The 16,917-nt window shown below is 39.7% G+C and overlaps 1 protein-coding gene across 1 annotated transcript; it reads left to right on the top strand.

The window, feature by feature from the left end:
* The first annotated feature begins 14,425 nt into the window (after positions 1-14,425).
* Positions 14,426-16,578, top strand: LOC144892297 (uncharacterized). Its single transcript, XM_078778153.1, has 3 exons — positions 14,426-14,796; positions 14,919-15,553; positions 15,697-16,578. The coding sequence occupies exons 2-3, from the start codon at positions 15,341-15,343 to the stop codon at positions 16,435-16,437; spliced, it is 954 nt and encodes a 317-aa protein (XP_078634279.1). The 5' UTR covers positions 14,426-14,796; positions 14,919-15,340; the 3' UTR covers positions 16,438-16,578.
* Positions 16,579-16,917: the final 339 nt, after the last annotated feature.

Raw genomic sequence — 16,917 nt, 5'->3', positions numbered from 1 at the left:
GGTAGATAGTACAAGCTGCTGTTTCCATGGTGATAACATGAATGATGGTAGATAATACAAGCTGCTGTTTCCATAGTGATAACATGAATGATGGTAGATAATACAAGCTGCTGTTTCCATGGTGATAACATGAATGATGGTAGATGGTACAAGCTGCTGTTTCCATCGTGATAACATGAATATAAATAAAAAATAATAACCACCTTTAGAGGCCATTTTTCCCCGCAAAGCAGGGGTTGGCCTTTTTCGGGAACCGTGGTTGTTGTGGTTTTTCGGTCCCCTTTTTGAAGCAATGTTTTACGGCCGGATGCCCTTCCTGACGCCAACCCTGTTTGCCGCCTTTAACGACAAACAGGGAATTACCAGTAAACTGGTACTCAATTTGCCGACCTCGGAAGGATGACAGGCTGAGTCAACCCCCCTGGTGTTAATTCAGCGATCGACCGGGATTCGAACCCAGGATCCTAGGATCCTAAGCTGGCACCCTGACCGCTACGCCAACACCATTGTGATAACATGAATGATGGTAGATTATACAAGCTGCTGTTTCCATCGTGATAACATGAATGATGGTAGATAGTACAAGCTGCTGTTTCCATAGTGATAACATGAATGATGGTAGATAGTACAAGCTGCTGTTGCCATAGTGATAACATGAATGATGGTAGACAATACAAGCTGCTGTTTCCATAGTGATAACATGAATGATGGTAGATAGTACAAGCTGCTGTTTCCATAGTGATAACATGAATGATGGTAGATAGTACAGGCTGCTGTTTCCATAGTGATAACATGAATGATGGTAGATAATACAGGATGCTGTTTCCATAGTGATAACATGAATGATGGTAGACAATACAAGCTGCTGTTTCCATAGTGATAACATGAATGATGGCAGATAATACAAGCTGCTGTTTCCATGGTGATAACATGAATGATGGTAGATAATAAATGCTGCTGTTTCCATAGTAATAACATGAATGATGCTCGATAATAAATGCTGCTGTTTCCATAGTAATAACATGAATGATGGTCGATAATAAATGCTGCTGTTTCCATGGTGATAACATGAATGATGGTAGACAATGCAAGCTGCTGTTTCCATAGTGATAACATGAATGATGGTAGATAGTACAAGCTGCTGTTTCCAAAGTGATAACATGAATGATGGTAGATAGTACAAGCTGCTGTTTCCATAGTGATAACATGAATGATGGTAGATAGTACAAGCTGCTGTTTCCATTGTGATAACATGAATGATGGTAGATAGTACCAGCTGCTGTTTCCATAGCGATAACATGAATGATGGTAGATAGTACCAGCTGCTGTTTCCATAGTGATAAAATGAATGATGGAAGATAGTACAAGCTGCTGTTTCCATAGTGATAACATGAATGATGGTAGATAGTACAAGCTGCTGTTTCCATAGTGATAACATGAATGATGGTAGATAGTACCAGCTGCTGTTTCCATAGTGATAACATGAATGATGGTAGATAGTACCAGCTGCTGTTTCCATAGTGATAACATGAATGATGGTAGATAGTACAAGCTGCTGTTTCCATAGTGATAAAATGAATGATGGAAGATCGTACAAGCTGCTGTTTCCATAGTGATAACATGAATGATGGTAGATAGTACAAGCTGCTGTTTCCATAGTGATAACATGAATGATGGTAGATAGTACCAGCTGCTGTTTCCATAGTGATAACATGAATGATGGTAGATAGTACCAGCTGCTGTTTCCATAGTGATAACATGAATGATGGTAGATAATACAAGCTGCTGTTTCCATAGTGATAACATGAATGATGGTAGATAGTACCAGCTGCTGTTTCCATAGTGATAACATGAATGATGGTAGATAGTACCAGCTGCTGTTTCCATAGTGATAACATGAATGATGGTAGATAGTACAAGCTGCTGTTTCCATAGTGATAACATGAATGATGGTAGATAGTACAGGCTACTGTTTCCATTGTGATAACATGAATGATGGTAGATAGTACAAGCTGCTGTTTCCATAGTGATAACATGAATGATGGTAGATAGTACAGGCTGCTGTTTCCACAGCGATAACATGAATGATGGTAGATAGTACAGGCTACTGTTTCCATTGTGATAACATGAATGATGGTAGATAGTACAAGCTGCTGTTTCCATAGTGATAACATGAATGATGGTAGATAATACAAGCTGCTGTTTCCATGGTGATAACATGAATGATGGCAGATAATACAAGCTGCTGTTTCCATAGTGATAACATGAATGATGGTAGATAGTACCAGCTGCTGTTTCCATAGTGATAACATGAATGATGGTAGATAGTACCAGCTGCTGTTCCCATAGTGATAACATGAATGATGGTAGATAGTACCAGCTGCTGTTTCCATAGTGATAACATGAATGATGGTAGATAGTACAAGCTGCTGTTTCCATCGTGATAACATGAATGATGGTAGATAGTACAAGCTGCTGTTGCCATAGTGATAACATGAATTATGGTAGATAGTACAGGCTGCTGTTTCCATTGTGATAACATGAATGATGGTAGATAATACAAGCTGCTGTTTCCATCGTGATAACATGAATGATGGCAGATAGTACAAGCTGCTGTTTCCATGGTGATAACATGAATGATGGTAGATAATACAAGCTGCTGTTTCCATGGTGATAACATGAATGATTGCAGATAATACAAGCTGCTGTTTCCATCGTGATCACATGAATGATGGTAGATAGTACAATCTGCTGTTTCCATCGTGATAACATGAATGATGGTAGAATGTAGATAGTACCAGCTGCTGTTTCCATTGTGATAACATGAATGATGGTAGATAGTACAGGCTGCTGTTTCCATTGTGATAACATGAATGATGGTAGATAGTACCAGCTGCTGTTTCCATAGTGATAACATGAATGATGGTAGATAGTACAAGCTGCTGTTTCCATTGTGATAACATGAATGATGGTAGATTGTACAAGCTGCTGTTTCCATAGTAATAACATGAATACAACATGCATTTTAAGGCCATTTTCCCTACTAGAGCGGGGGTTAGCCTTGCGGTCCCCATGACAATCGTCTCCATTTTGCCCTATTTTCTGCATCTCTCCTTGTTAACCCCCTTGCCCGCATTTCTTCTTCCACCATCTTTAGCCAAGTCTTTCTCGGTCTTCCCCGTCCTCTACTTCCTTCTACATTCATTTCCATCACTCTTCTCAACCAGTCACTTTCATCCTTCCTCAACACATGACCAAACCATCTCAACCTGTTCCTCTTCACAGCATCAATCACAGGCAATATTCCCATCATCTTTCGCAATTCATCATTTGTCTTCCTCTCTCTCAACGATACTCCGCACATCCGTCGAACCATTCGCATTTCCACCCTTTCCAACCTTCGTTGCTGCTCTACGTTCATTATCCATGTCTCGCTCCCATAAATCATAACACTTCTCACACCTGCAGCATACACCTTTCCCTTCAGCTTCAACGACACTCCCCTCCTCATCAGCACGCCACTCAATTCCCGAAACTTCTTCCATGTACATCTCACTCGAGCAACCGTTGCCGAGTCTGATCCACCTTCTCCATTCAGCATGTCTCCGAGGTAGTAATAACATGAATGATGGTAGATAATAAATGCTGCTGTTTCCATAGTAATAACATGAATGATGCTCGATAATAAATGCTGCTGTTTCCATAGTAATAACATGAATGATGCTCGATAATAAATGCTGCTGTTTCCATAGTAATAACATGAATGATGCTCGATAATAAATGCTGCTGTTTCCATAGTAATAACATGAATGATGCTCGATAATAAATGCTGCTGTTTCCATGGTGATAACATGAATGATGGTAGATAGTACAAGCTGCTGTTTCCATTGTGATAACATGAATGATGGTAGATAGTACCAGCTGCTGTTTCCATAGCGATAACATGAATGATGGTAGATAGTACCAGCTGCTGTTTCCATAGTGATAAACTGAATGATGGAAGATAGTACAAGCTGCTGTTTCCATAGTGATAACATGAATGATGGTAGATAGTACAAGCTGCTGTTTCCATAGTGATAACATGAATGATGGTAGATAGTACCAGCTGCTGTTTCCATAGTGATAACATGAATGATGGTAGATAGTACCAGCTGCTGTTTCCATAGTGATAACATGAATGATGGTAGATAATACCAGCTGCTGTTTCCATAGTGATAAAATGAATGATGGAAGATAGTACAAGCTGCTGTTTCCATAGTGATAACATGAATGATGGAAGATAGTACAAGCTGCTGTTTCCATAGTGATAACATGAATGATGGTAGATAGTACAAGCTGCTGTTTCCATAGTGATAACATGAATGATGGTAGATAGTACAAGCTGCTGTTTCCATAGTGATAAAATGAATGATGGAAGATAGTACAAGCTGCTGTTTCCATAGTGATAACATGAATGATGGTAGATAGTACAAGCTGCTGTTTCCATAGTGATAACATGAATGATGGTAGATAGTACAAGCTGCTGTTTCCATAGTGATAACATGAATGATGGTAGATAGTACAAGCTGCTGTTTCCATAGTGATAACATGAATGATGGTAGATAGTACAAGCTGCTGTTTCCATTGTGATAAAATGAATGATGGAAGATAGTACAAGCTGCTGTTTCCATAGTGATAACATGAATGATGGTAGATAGTACAAGCTGCTGTTTCCATAGTGATAACATGAATGATGGTAGATAGTACCAGCTGCTGTGTCCATAGTGATAACATGAATGATGGTAGATAGTACCAGCTGCTGTTTCCATAGTGATAACATGAATGATGGTAGATAATACAAGCTGCTGTTTCCACAGTGATAACATGAATGATGGTAGATAGTACCAGCTGCTGTTTCCATAGTGATAACATGAATGATGGTAGATAGTACCAGCTGCTGTTTCCATAGTGATAACATGAATGATGGTAGATAGTACAAGCTGCTGTTTCCATAGTGATAACATGAATGATGGTAGATAGTACAGGCTACTGTTTCCATTGTGATAACATGAATGATGGTAGATAGTACAAGCTGCTGTTTCCATAGTGATAACATGAATGATGGTAGATAGTACAGGCTGCTGTTTCCATAGCGATAACATGAATGATGGTAGATAGTACAAGCTGCTGTTTCCATAGTGATAACATGAATGATGGTAGATAATACAAGCTGCTGTTTCCATGGTGATAACATGAATGATGGTAGATAGTACCAGCTGCTGTTTCCATAGTGATAACATGAATGATGGTAGATAGTACCAGCTGCTGTTTCCATAGTGATAACATGAATGATGGTAGATAGTACAAGCTGCTGTTTCCATCGTGATAACATGAATGATGGTAGATAGTACAAGCTGCTGTTGCCATAGTGATAACATGAATTATGGTAGATAGTACAGGCTGCTGTTTCCATTGTGATAACATGAATGATGGTAGATAATACAAGCTGCTGTTTCCATCGTGATGACATGAATGATGGCAGATAGTACAAGCTGCTGTTTCCATAGTGATAACATGAATGATGGTAGATAATACAAGCTGCTGTTTCCATAGTGATAACATGAATGATGGTAGATAGTACCAGCTGCTGTTTCCATAGTGATAACATGAATGATGGTAGATAGTACCAGCTGCTGTTTCCATAGTGATAACATGAATGATGGTAGATAGTACCAGCTGCTGTTTCCATAGTGATAACATGAATGATGGTAGATAGTACAAGCTGCTGTTTCCATCGTGATAACATGAATGATGGTAGATAGTACAAGCTGCTGTTGCCATAGTGATAACATGAATTATGGTAGATAGTACAGGCTGCTGTTTCCATTGTGATAACATGAATGATGGTAGATAGTACAAGCTGCTGTTTCCATCGTGATAACATGAATGATGGCAGATAGTACAAGCTGCTGTTTCCATGGTGATAACATGAATGATGGTAGATAATACAAGCTGCTGTTTCCATGGTGATAACATGAATGATTGTAGATAATACAAGCTGCTGTTTCCATCGTGATCACATGAATGATGGTAGATAGTACAATCTGCTGTTTCCATCGTGATAACATGAATGATGGTAGAATGTAGATAGTACCAGCTGCTGTTTCCATAGTGATAACATGAATGATGGTAGATTGTACAAGCTGCTGTTTCCATAGTAATAACATGAATACAACATGCATTTTAAGGCCATTTTCCCTACTAGAGCGGGGGTTAGCCTTGCGGTCCCCATGACAATCGTCTCCATTTTGCCCTATTTTCTGCATCTCTCCTTGTTAACCCCCTTGCCCGCATTTCTTCTTCCACCATCTTTAGCCAAGTCTTTCTCGGTCTTCCCCGTCCTCTACTTCCTTCTACATTCATTTCCATCACTCTTCTCAACCAGTCACTTTCATCCTTCCTCAACACATGACCAAACCATCTCAACCTGTTCCTCTTCACAGCATCAATCACAGGCAATATTCCCATCATCTTTCGCAATTCATCATTTGTCTTCCTCTCTCTCAACGATACTCCGCACATCCGTCGAACCATTCGCATTTCCACCCTTTCCAACCTTCGTTGCTGCTCTACGTTCATTATCCATGTCTCGCTCCCATAAATCATAACACTTCTCACACCTGCAGCATACACCTTTCCCTTCAGCTTCAACGACACTCCCCTCCTCATCAGCACGCCACTCAATTCCCGAAACTTCTTCCATGTACATCTCACTCGAGCAACCGTTGCCGAGTCTGATCCACCTTCTCCATTCAGCATGTCTCCGAGGTAGTAATAACATGAATGATGGTAGATAATAAATGCTGCTGTTTCCATGGTGATAACATGAATGATGGTAGATAATAAATGCTGCTGTTTCCATAGTAATAACATGAATGATGCTCGATAATAAATGCTGCTGTTTCCATAGTAATAACATGAATGATGGTCGATAATAAATGCTGCTGTTTCCATGGTGATAACATGAATGATGGTAGACAATGCAAGCTGCTGTTTCCATAGTGATAACATGAATGATGGCAGATAGTACAAGCTGCTGTTTCCATAGTGATAACATGAATGATGGTAGATAATACAAGCTGCTGTTTCCATAGTGATAACATGAATGATGGTAGATAGTACCAGCTGCTGTTTCCATAGTGATAACATGAATGATGGTAGATAGTACCAGCTGCTGTTTCCATAGTGATAACATGAATGATGGTAGATAGTACCAGCTGCTGTTTCCATAGTGATAACATGAATGATGGTAGATAGTACAAGCTGCTGTTTCCATCGTGATAACATGAATGATGGTAGATAGTACAAGCTGCTGTTGCCATAGTGATAACATGAATTATGGTAGATAGTACAGGCTGCTGTTTCCATTGTGATAACATGAATGATGGTAGATAGTACAAGCTGCTGTTTCCATCGTGATAACATGAATGATGGCAGATAGTACAAGCTGCTGTTTCCATGGTGATAACATGAATGATGGTAGATAATACAAGCTGCTGTTTCCATGGTGATAACATGAATGATTGTAGATAATACAAGCTGCTGTTTCCATCGTGATCACATGAATGATGGTAGATAGTACAATCTGCTGTTTCCATCGTGATAACATGAATGATGGTAGAATGTAGATAGTACCAGCTGCTGTTTCCATAGTGATAACATGAATGATGGTAGATTGTACAAGCTGCTGTTTCCATAGTAATAACATGAATACAACATGCATTTTAAGGCCATTTTCCCTACTAGAGCGGGGGTTAGCCTTGCGGTCCCCATGACAATCGTCTCCATTTTGCCCTATTTTCTGCATCTCTCCTTGTTAACCCCCTTGCCCGCATTTCTTCTTCCACCATCTTTAGCCAAGTCTTTCTCGGTCTTCCCCGTCCTCTACTTCCTTCTACATTCATTTCCATCACTCTTCTCAACCAGTCACTTTCATCCTTCCTCAACACATGACCAAACCATCTCAACCTGTTCCTCTTCACAGCATCAATCACAGGCAATATTCCCATCATCTTTCGCAATTCATCATTTGTCTTCCTCTCTCTCAACGATACTCCGCACATCCGTCGAACCATTCGCATTTCCACCCTTTCCAACCTTCGTTGCTGCTCTACGTTCATTATCCATGTCTCGCTCCCATAAATCATAACACTTCTCACACCTGCAGCATACACCTTTCCCTTCAGCTTCAACGACACTCCCCTCCTCATCAGCACGCCACTCAATTCCCGAAACTTCTTCCATGTACATCTCACTCGAGCAACCGTTGCCGAGTCTGATCCACCTTCTCCATTCAGCATGTCTCCGAGGTAGTAATAACATGAATGATGGTAGATAATAAATGCTGCTGTTTCCATGGTGATAACATGAATGATGGTAGATAATAAATGCTGCTGTTTCCATAGTAATAACATGAATGATGCTCGATAATAAATGCTGCTGTTTCCATAGTAATAACATGAATGATGGTCGATAATAAATGCTGCTGTTTCCATGGTGATAACATGAATGATGGTAGACAATGCAAGCTGCTGTTTCCATAGTGATAACATGAATGATGGCAGATAGTACAAGCTGCTGTTTCCATAGTAATAACATGAATGATGGTCGATAATAAATGCTGCTGTTTCCATGGTGATAACATGAATGATGGTCGATAATAAATGCTGCTGTTTCCATAGTAATAACATGAATGATGGTAGATAATAAATGCTGCTGTTTCCATAGTAATAACATGAATGATGGTAGATAATAAATGCTGCTGTTTCCATAGTAATAACATGAATGATGGTCGATAATAAATGCTGCTGTTTCCATAGTAATAACATGAATGATGGTCGATAATAAATGCTGCTGTTTCCATGGTGATAACATGAATGATGGTAGACAATGCAAGCTGCTGTTTCCATAGTGATAACATGAATGATGGTAGATAGTACGAGCTGCTGTTTCCATAGTAATAACATGAATGATGGTCGATAATAAATGCTGCTGTTTCCATGGTGATAACATGAATGATGGTAGACAATGCAAGCTGCTGTTTCCATAGTGATAACATGAATGATGGTAGATAGTACAAGCTGCTGTTTCCATAGTAATAACATGAATGATGGTAGATAGTACAAGCTGCTGTTTGCATAGTAATAACATGAATGATGGTCGATAATAAATGCTGCTGTTTCCATGGTGATAACATGAATGATGGTAGATAGTACAAGCTGCTGTTTCCATAGTGATAACATGAATGATGGTAGATAGTACCAGCTGCTGTTTCCATAGTGATAACATGAATGATGGTAGATAGTACCAGCTGCTGTTTCCATAGTGATAACATGAATGATGGTAGATAATACCAGCTGCTGTTTCCATAGTGATAAAATGAATGATGGAAGATAGTACAAGCTGCTGTTTCCATAGTGATAACATGAATGATGGAAGATAGTACAAGCTGCTGTTTCCATAGTGATAACATGAATGATGGTAGATAGTACAAGCTGCTGTTTCCATAGTGATAACATGAATGATGGTAGATAGTACAAGCTGCTGTTTCCATAGTGATAAAATGAATGATGGAAGATAGTACAAGCTGCTGTTTCCATAGTGATAACATGAATGATGGTAGATAGTACAAGCTGCTGTTTCCATAGTGATAACATGAATGATGGTAGATAGTACAAGCTGCTGTTTCCATAGTGATAACATGAATGATGGTAGATAGTACAAGCTGCTGTTTCCATAGTGATAACATGAATGATGGTAGATAGTACAAGCTGCTGTTTCCATAGTGATAAAATGAATGATGGAAGATAGTACAAGCTGCTGTTTCCATAGTGATAACATGAATGATGGTAGATAGTACAAGCTGCTGTTTCCATAGTGATAACATGAATGATGGTAGATAGTACCAGCTGCTGTGTCCATAGTGATAACATGAATGATGGTAGATAGTACCAGCTGCTGTTTCCATAGTGATAACATGAATGATGGTAGATAATACAAGCTGCTGTTTCCACAGTGATAACATGAATGATGGTAGATAGTACCAGCTGCTGTTTCCATAGTGATAACATGAATGATGGTAGATAGTACCAGCTGCTGTTTCCATAGTGATAACATGAATGATGGTAGATAGTACAAGCTGCTGTTTCCATAGTGATAACATGAATGATGGTAGATAGTACAGGCTACTGTTTCCATTGTGATAACATGAATGATGGTAGATAGTACAAGCTGCTGTTTCCATAGTGATAACATGAATGATGGTAGATAGTACAGGCTGCTGTTTCCATAGCGATAACATGAATGATGGTAGATAGTACAAGCTGCTGTTTCCATAGTGATAACATGAATGATGGTAGATAATACAAGCTGCTGTTTCCATGGTGATAACATGAATGATGGTAGATAGTACCAGCTGCTGTTTCCATAGTGATAACATGAATGATGGTAGATAGTACCAGCTGCTGTTTCCATAGTGATAACATGAATGATGGTAGATAGTACAAGCTGCTGTTTCCATCGTGATAACATGAATGATGGTAGATAGTACAAGCTGCTGTTGCCATAGTGATAACATGAATTATGGTAGATAGTACAGGCTGCTGTTTCCATTGTGATAACATGAATGATGGTAGATAATACAAGCTGCTGTTTCCATCGTGATGACATGAATGATGGCAGATAGTACAAGCTGCTGTTTCCATAGTGATAACATGAATGATGGTAGATAATACAAGCTGCTGTTTCCATAGTGATAACATGAATGATGGTAGATAGTACCAGCTGCTGTTTCCATAGTGATAACATGAATGATGGTAGATAGTACCAGCTGCTGTTTCCATAGTGATAACATGAATGATGGTAGATAGTACCAGCTGCTGTTTCCATAGTGATAACATGAATGATGGTAGATAGTACAAGCTGCTGTTTCCATCGTGATAACATGAATGATGGTAGATAGTACAAGCTGCTGTTGCCATAGTGATAACATGAATTATGGTAGATAGTACAGGCTGCTGTTTCCATTGTGATAACATGAATGATGGTAGATAGTACAAGCTGCTGTTTCCATCGTGATAACATGAATGATGGCAGATAGTACAAGCTGCTGTTTCCATGGTGATAACATGAATGATGGTAGATAATACAAGCTGCTGTTTCCATGGTGATAACATGAATGATTGTAGATAATACAAGCTGCTGTTTCCATCGTGATCACATGAATGATGGTAGATAGTACAATCTGCTGTTTCCATCGTGATAACATGAATGATGGTAGAATGTAGATAGTACCAGCTGCTGTTTCCATAGTGATAACATGAATGATGGTAGATTGTACAAGCTGCTGTTTCCATAGTAATAACATGAATACAACATGCATTTTAAGGCCATTTTCCCTACTAGAGCGGGGGTTAGCCTTGCGGTCCCCATGACAATCGTCTCCATTTTGCCCTATTTTCTGCATCTCTCCTTGTTAACCCCCTTGCCCGCATTTCTTCTTCCACCATCTTTAGCCAAGTCTTTCTCGGTCTTCCCCGTCCTCTACTTCCTTCTACATTCATTTCCATCACTCTTCTCAACCAGTCACTTTCATCCTTCCTCAACACATGACCAAACCATCTCAACCTGTTCCTCTTCACAGCATCAATCACAGGCAATATTCCCATCATCTTTCGCAATTCATCATTTGTCTTCCTCTCTCTCAACGATACTCCGCACATCCGTCGAACCATTCGCATTTCCACCCTTTCCAACCTTCGTTGCTGCTCTACGTTCATTATCCATGTCTCGCTCCCATAAATCATAACACTTCTCACACCTGCAGCATACACCTTTCCCTTCAGCTTCAACGACACTCCCCTCCTCATCAGCACGCCACTCAATTCCCGAAACTTCTTCCATGTACATCTCACTCGAGCAACCGTTGCCGAGTCTGATCCACCTTCTCCATTCAGCATGTCTCCGAGGTAGTAATAACATGAATGATGGTAGATAATAAATGCTGCTGTTTCCATGGTGATAACATGAATGATGGTAGATAATAAATGCTGCTGTTTCCATAGTAATAACATGAATGATGCTCGATAATAAATGCTGCTGTTTCCATAGTAATAACATGAATGATGGTCGATAATAAATGCTGCTGTTTCCATGGTGATAACATGAATGATGGTAGACAATGCAAGCTGCTGTTTCCATAGTGATAACATGAATGATGGCAGATAGTACAAGCTGCTGTTTCCATAGTGATAACATGAATGATGGTAGATAATACAAGCTGCTGTTTCCATAGTGATAACATGAATGATGGTAGATAGTACCAGCTGCTGTTTCCATAGTGATAACATGAATGATGGTAGATAGTACCAGCTGCTGTTTCCATAGTGATAACATGAATGATGGTAGATAGTACCAGCTGCTGTTTCCATAGTGATAACATGAATGATGGTAGATAGTACAAGCTGCTGTTTCCATCGTGATAACATGAATGATGGTAGATAGTACAAGCTGCTGTTGCCATAGTGATAACATGAATTATGGTAGATAGTACAGGCTGCTGTTTCCATTGTGATAACATGAATGATGGTAGATAGTACAAGCTGCTGTTTCCATCGTGATAACATGAATGATGGCAGATAGTACAAGCTGCTGTTTCCATGGTGATAACATGAATGATGGTAGATAATACAAGCTGCTGTTTCCATGGTGATAACATGAATGATTGTAGATAATACAAGCTGCTGTTTCCATGGTGATAACATGAATGATGGTAGATAGTACAAGCTGCTGTTTCCATCGTGATCACATGAATGATGGTAGATAGTACAATCTGCTGTTTCCATCGTGATAACATGAATGATGGTAGAATGTAGATAGTACCAGCTGCTGTTTCCATAGTGATAACATGAATGATGGTAGATTGTACAAGCTGCTGTTTCCATAGTAATAACATGAATACAACATGCATTTTAAGGCCATTTTCCCTACTAGAGCGGGGGTTAGCCTTGCGGTCCCCATGACAATCGTCTCCATTTTGCCCTATTTTCTGCATCTCTCCTTGTTAACCCCCTTGCCCGCATTTCTTCTTCCACCATCTTTAGCCAAGTCTTTCTCGGTCTTCCCCGTCCTCTACTTCCTTCTACATTCATTTCCATCACTCTTCTCAACCAGTCACTTTCATCCTTCCTCAACACATGACCAAACCATCTCAACCTGTTCCTCTTCACAGCATCAATCACAGGCAATATTCCCATCATCTTTCGCAATTCATCATTTGTCTTCCTCTCTCTCAACGATACTCCGCACATCCGTCGAACCATTCGCATTTCCACCCTTTCCAACCTTCGTTGCTGCTCTACGTTCATTATCCATGTCTCGCTCCCATAAATCATAACACTTCTCACACCTGCAGCATACACCTTTCCCTTCAGCTTCAACGACACTCCCCTCCTCATCAGCACGCCACTCAATTCCCGAAACTTCTTCCATGTACATCTCACTCGAGCAACCGTTGCCGAGTCTGATCCACCTTCTCCATTCAGCATGTCTCCGAGGTAGTAATAACATGAATGATGGTAGATAATAAATGCTGCTGTTTCCATGGTGATAACATGAATGATGGTAGATAATAAATGCTGCTGTTTCCATAGTAATAACATGAATGATGCTCGATAATAAATGCTGCTGTTTCCATAGTAATAACATGAATGATGGTCGATAATAAATGCTGCTGTTTCCATGGTGATAACATGAATGATGGTAGACAATGCAAGCTGCTGTTTCCATAGTGATAACATGAATGATGGCAGATAGTACAAGCTGCTGTTTCCATAGTAATAACATGAATGATGGTCGATAATAAATGCTGCTGTTTCCATGGTGATAACATGAATGATGGTCGATAATAAATGCTGCTGTTTCCATAGTAATAACATGAATGATGGTAGATAATAAATGCTGCTGTTTCCATAGTAATAACATGAATGATGGTAGATAACACTGGGCTGCATTTGAAATATTTTTTTCAGAGGTCAAGGGTATCTCAACGTTTCCTATATGTTTTTTGCATGCTGAATTCAGAAATGTATCTAATTTCGTTCAATCAGGTCAAGTTTTTATGCTATCTCAATTTTAAGGAAAAAAATAATCAAAAATTTTGTTTTTTAAATTAGCATTTAAAAAAATTCAAAATCAGTCTTACATTGACAGAAAATGTACAAACTATACATATAATGACACACAAGTACACTTAATGTGGAAGAAAGTGCTTTCTCAATTACTTTCATTTCAATTTCAGAAAAATATAGATAAATCGTTGTTTCTGGCAACACCCAACTTCAGTCGCTCCAGCAGCTGCGTGGCTCAGTCTGGTGTCTCCTGTCCACTTAGGTGCACGTGAGCGGCAGTACGTCCTGCGTAGTGTCCTCCTTACTATAACATTACTGTGATTCACGATGAATTGAAAGTGCAAGAATGACCCAAACAAGTTCTGCTATATCTGTGGTAAAGTGACCATGCCAGACCGGCAGTCTAACATCACACGTTTTGTAAGGAAAAGCTATCACGCATACTTTGGAATGAAACTTGGTGACCAGGACAAAGCCTTTGCCCCTCACATATGCTGCAAAACGTGCGTTGAGAGTCTGCGGCGCTGGAGCCACAAGAAGATTGAGTGTCTGCCTTTTGGTATCCCAATGGTGTGGAGGGAGGGAAGAGATCATACTAATGACTGTTATTTCTGTATGACAAACCTACAAGGTGAGTTTATCAATTTTGTTTGAGTTTAACTTTATGTTTAATAAATTTCCAAACATTCTAAATTGTTTAACTTTATATATCATGTCACCCCCTTGACGGTATGTCTATCTCTTTCATTTTAGGCATAAATCGAAAAAACAAGCAACACTTAAAGTATCCAGACGTTCCATCTGCCATTAAACCAGTGCCTCATGGACCAGGAATTCCAATTCCAGCACCGCCCGAAAATTGCAGACATTCGGCGTCCGATTCCGATGAATTAATGGAAGATGGTGACATATCTGGTACATATCAACCTACGGGCGAGACAAGTCAACCCAAACTCTTTAGCCAAGCGGAGTTGAACGATTTGACACGAGATTTGTGTTTGTCCAAAGAATCTGCTCAGTTGCTAGGGTCATGACTTTGTGAAAATCGTTTGTTAGCTCCTGAAACTACATTCTCCTGGTACCGCAGCGGTGAAGAAGAGTTTCGAGAATATTTTAGTTCGGACGATGAAGTTTCTCTGGTTTACTGTAGCAACATCACCGGCCTCATTGCAGCTATGGGTTTAGCGTATGATCCTACAGAATGGCTGCTCTTCATCGACTCCTCAAGTAGAAGCTTGAAAGCAGTACTACTCTTCAATGGCAACAAGATCGCGTCTGTTCCGGTGGGTCACTCGGTACAGATGACTGAGAACTATAGTAACATGGAGCATTTGCTAACTGCTTTGAAATACAAAGATCACAATTGGATGATTTGCAGAGACCTAAAGGTATGTTGGTGTCAACCTAGTTACATATATTTTTCTACTTTATTTATTGAAATATTCTTAACATGGATTAAAATATATATTTTTAATAAACTGGAATAACAAATTTTAAAACAAATATGTGTGTTCTTTATTTTTATTTATAGGTTGTGTCCATGGTGCTGGGTCTACAAGGCGGCTACACCAAATACCCCTGCTTTCTCTGTCTGTGGGACAGCCGAGCAGACAAGCAGCACTATGTACAACGCAACTGGCCAGAAAGATCTGGCCTGGAACCAGGTTCCCACAACGTTGTGTCACACGCTCTTGTGAATCCTCAGAAGATTCTACTTCCGCCACTGCACATCAAGCTCGGACTTATGAAGAATTTTGTCAAAGCACTGAACAAAGAAGGTCGAGCTTTCGCTTTCCTGAACAAGAAATGTCCTCGCGTAAGTGAGGCCAAACTGAAAGCAGGCATTTTTGATGGCCCTCAGATCAGGGAGCTTATGAAAGATCCTAAATTCGACGAAAGTATGGAGAGCAATGAGAGGAATGCCTGGCTCTCATTCAAATCCATTGTGACGAACTTTCTGGGCAATCACCGAAGTCCAGAGTATGAATGTGTTGTGGAAGGGCTCCTGCAGAGCTTCCAGGCTCTTGGTGCACGCATGTCCATAAAGATGCATTTTCTCAGCTCGCATTTAGACTACTTTCCGGAAAACTGTGGTGATGTCAGCGAGGAGCAAGGAGAACGGTTTCACCAGGATATTCGAGTGATGGAAGAGAGGTACCAGGGCCGATGGGATGTCAACATGCTTGCAGACAACTGTTGGTGCCTCAAGAGAGATGTTACAGATGCGACACACAGACAAAAATCTTTGCGAAAGCCATTTATTCCGCATTAATTGTTTTCCTTCGTCTTTTTAATGTTGAATTTCACATTAACGGTACTTGTGCGTCATTTTATATATAGTTTGTACATTTTCTGTCAATGTAAGTCTGATTTTGAATTTTAAAAAGGCTAATTAAAAAAACAAAAATTTTGATTATTTTTTTTCCTTAAAATTGAGATAGCATAAAAACTTGACCTGATAGAGCGAAATGAGATACATTTCTAAATTCAGCATGCAAAAAGCATATAAGAACCGTTGAGAAAACCTAGACCTCTGAAATGACGCAGACCAGTGTAATAAATGCTGCTGTTTCCATAGTAATAACATGAATGATGGTCGATAATAAATGCTGCTGTTTCCATAGTAATAACATGAATGATGGTCGATAATAAATGCTGCTGTTTCCATGGTGATAACATGAATGATGGTAGACAATGCAAGCTGCTGTTTCCATAGTGATAACATGAATGATGGTAGATAGTACGAGCTGCT

Source organism: Myxine glutinosa, chromosome 5, assembly GCF_964187855.1.
Source record: "Myxine glutinosa chromosome 5, kmMyxGlut1.1, whole genome shotgun sequence".
NCBI classification, from domain to species: domain Eukaryota; kingdom Metazoa; phylum Chordata; class Myxini; order Myxiniformes; family Myxinidae; genus Myxine; species Myxine glutinosa.
This window is presented reverse-complemented; position numbering and strand designations above follow the sequence as displayed.

What these genes read in the sequence shown, in the direction of transcription:
- LOC144892297 (XM_078778153.1), top strand. Translation starts at nt 15,341, where the DNA reads ATGGGTTTAGCGTATGATCCTACAGAATGGCTGCTCTTCATCGACTCC. An exon ending in TGATTTGCAGAGACCTAAAG is followed by an intron (nt 15,554 to 15,696) that starts GTATGTTGGTGT and finishes TTTTATTTATAG; the next exon opens with GTTGTGTCCATGGTGCTGGG.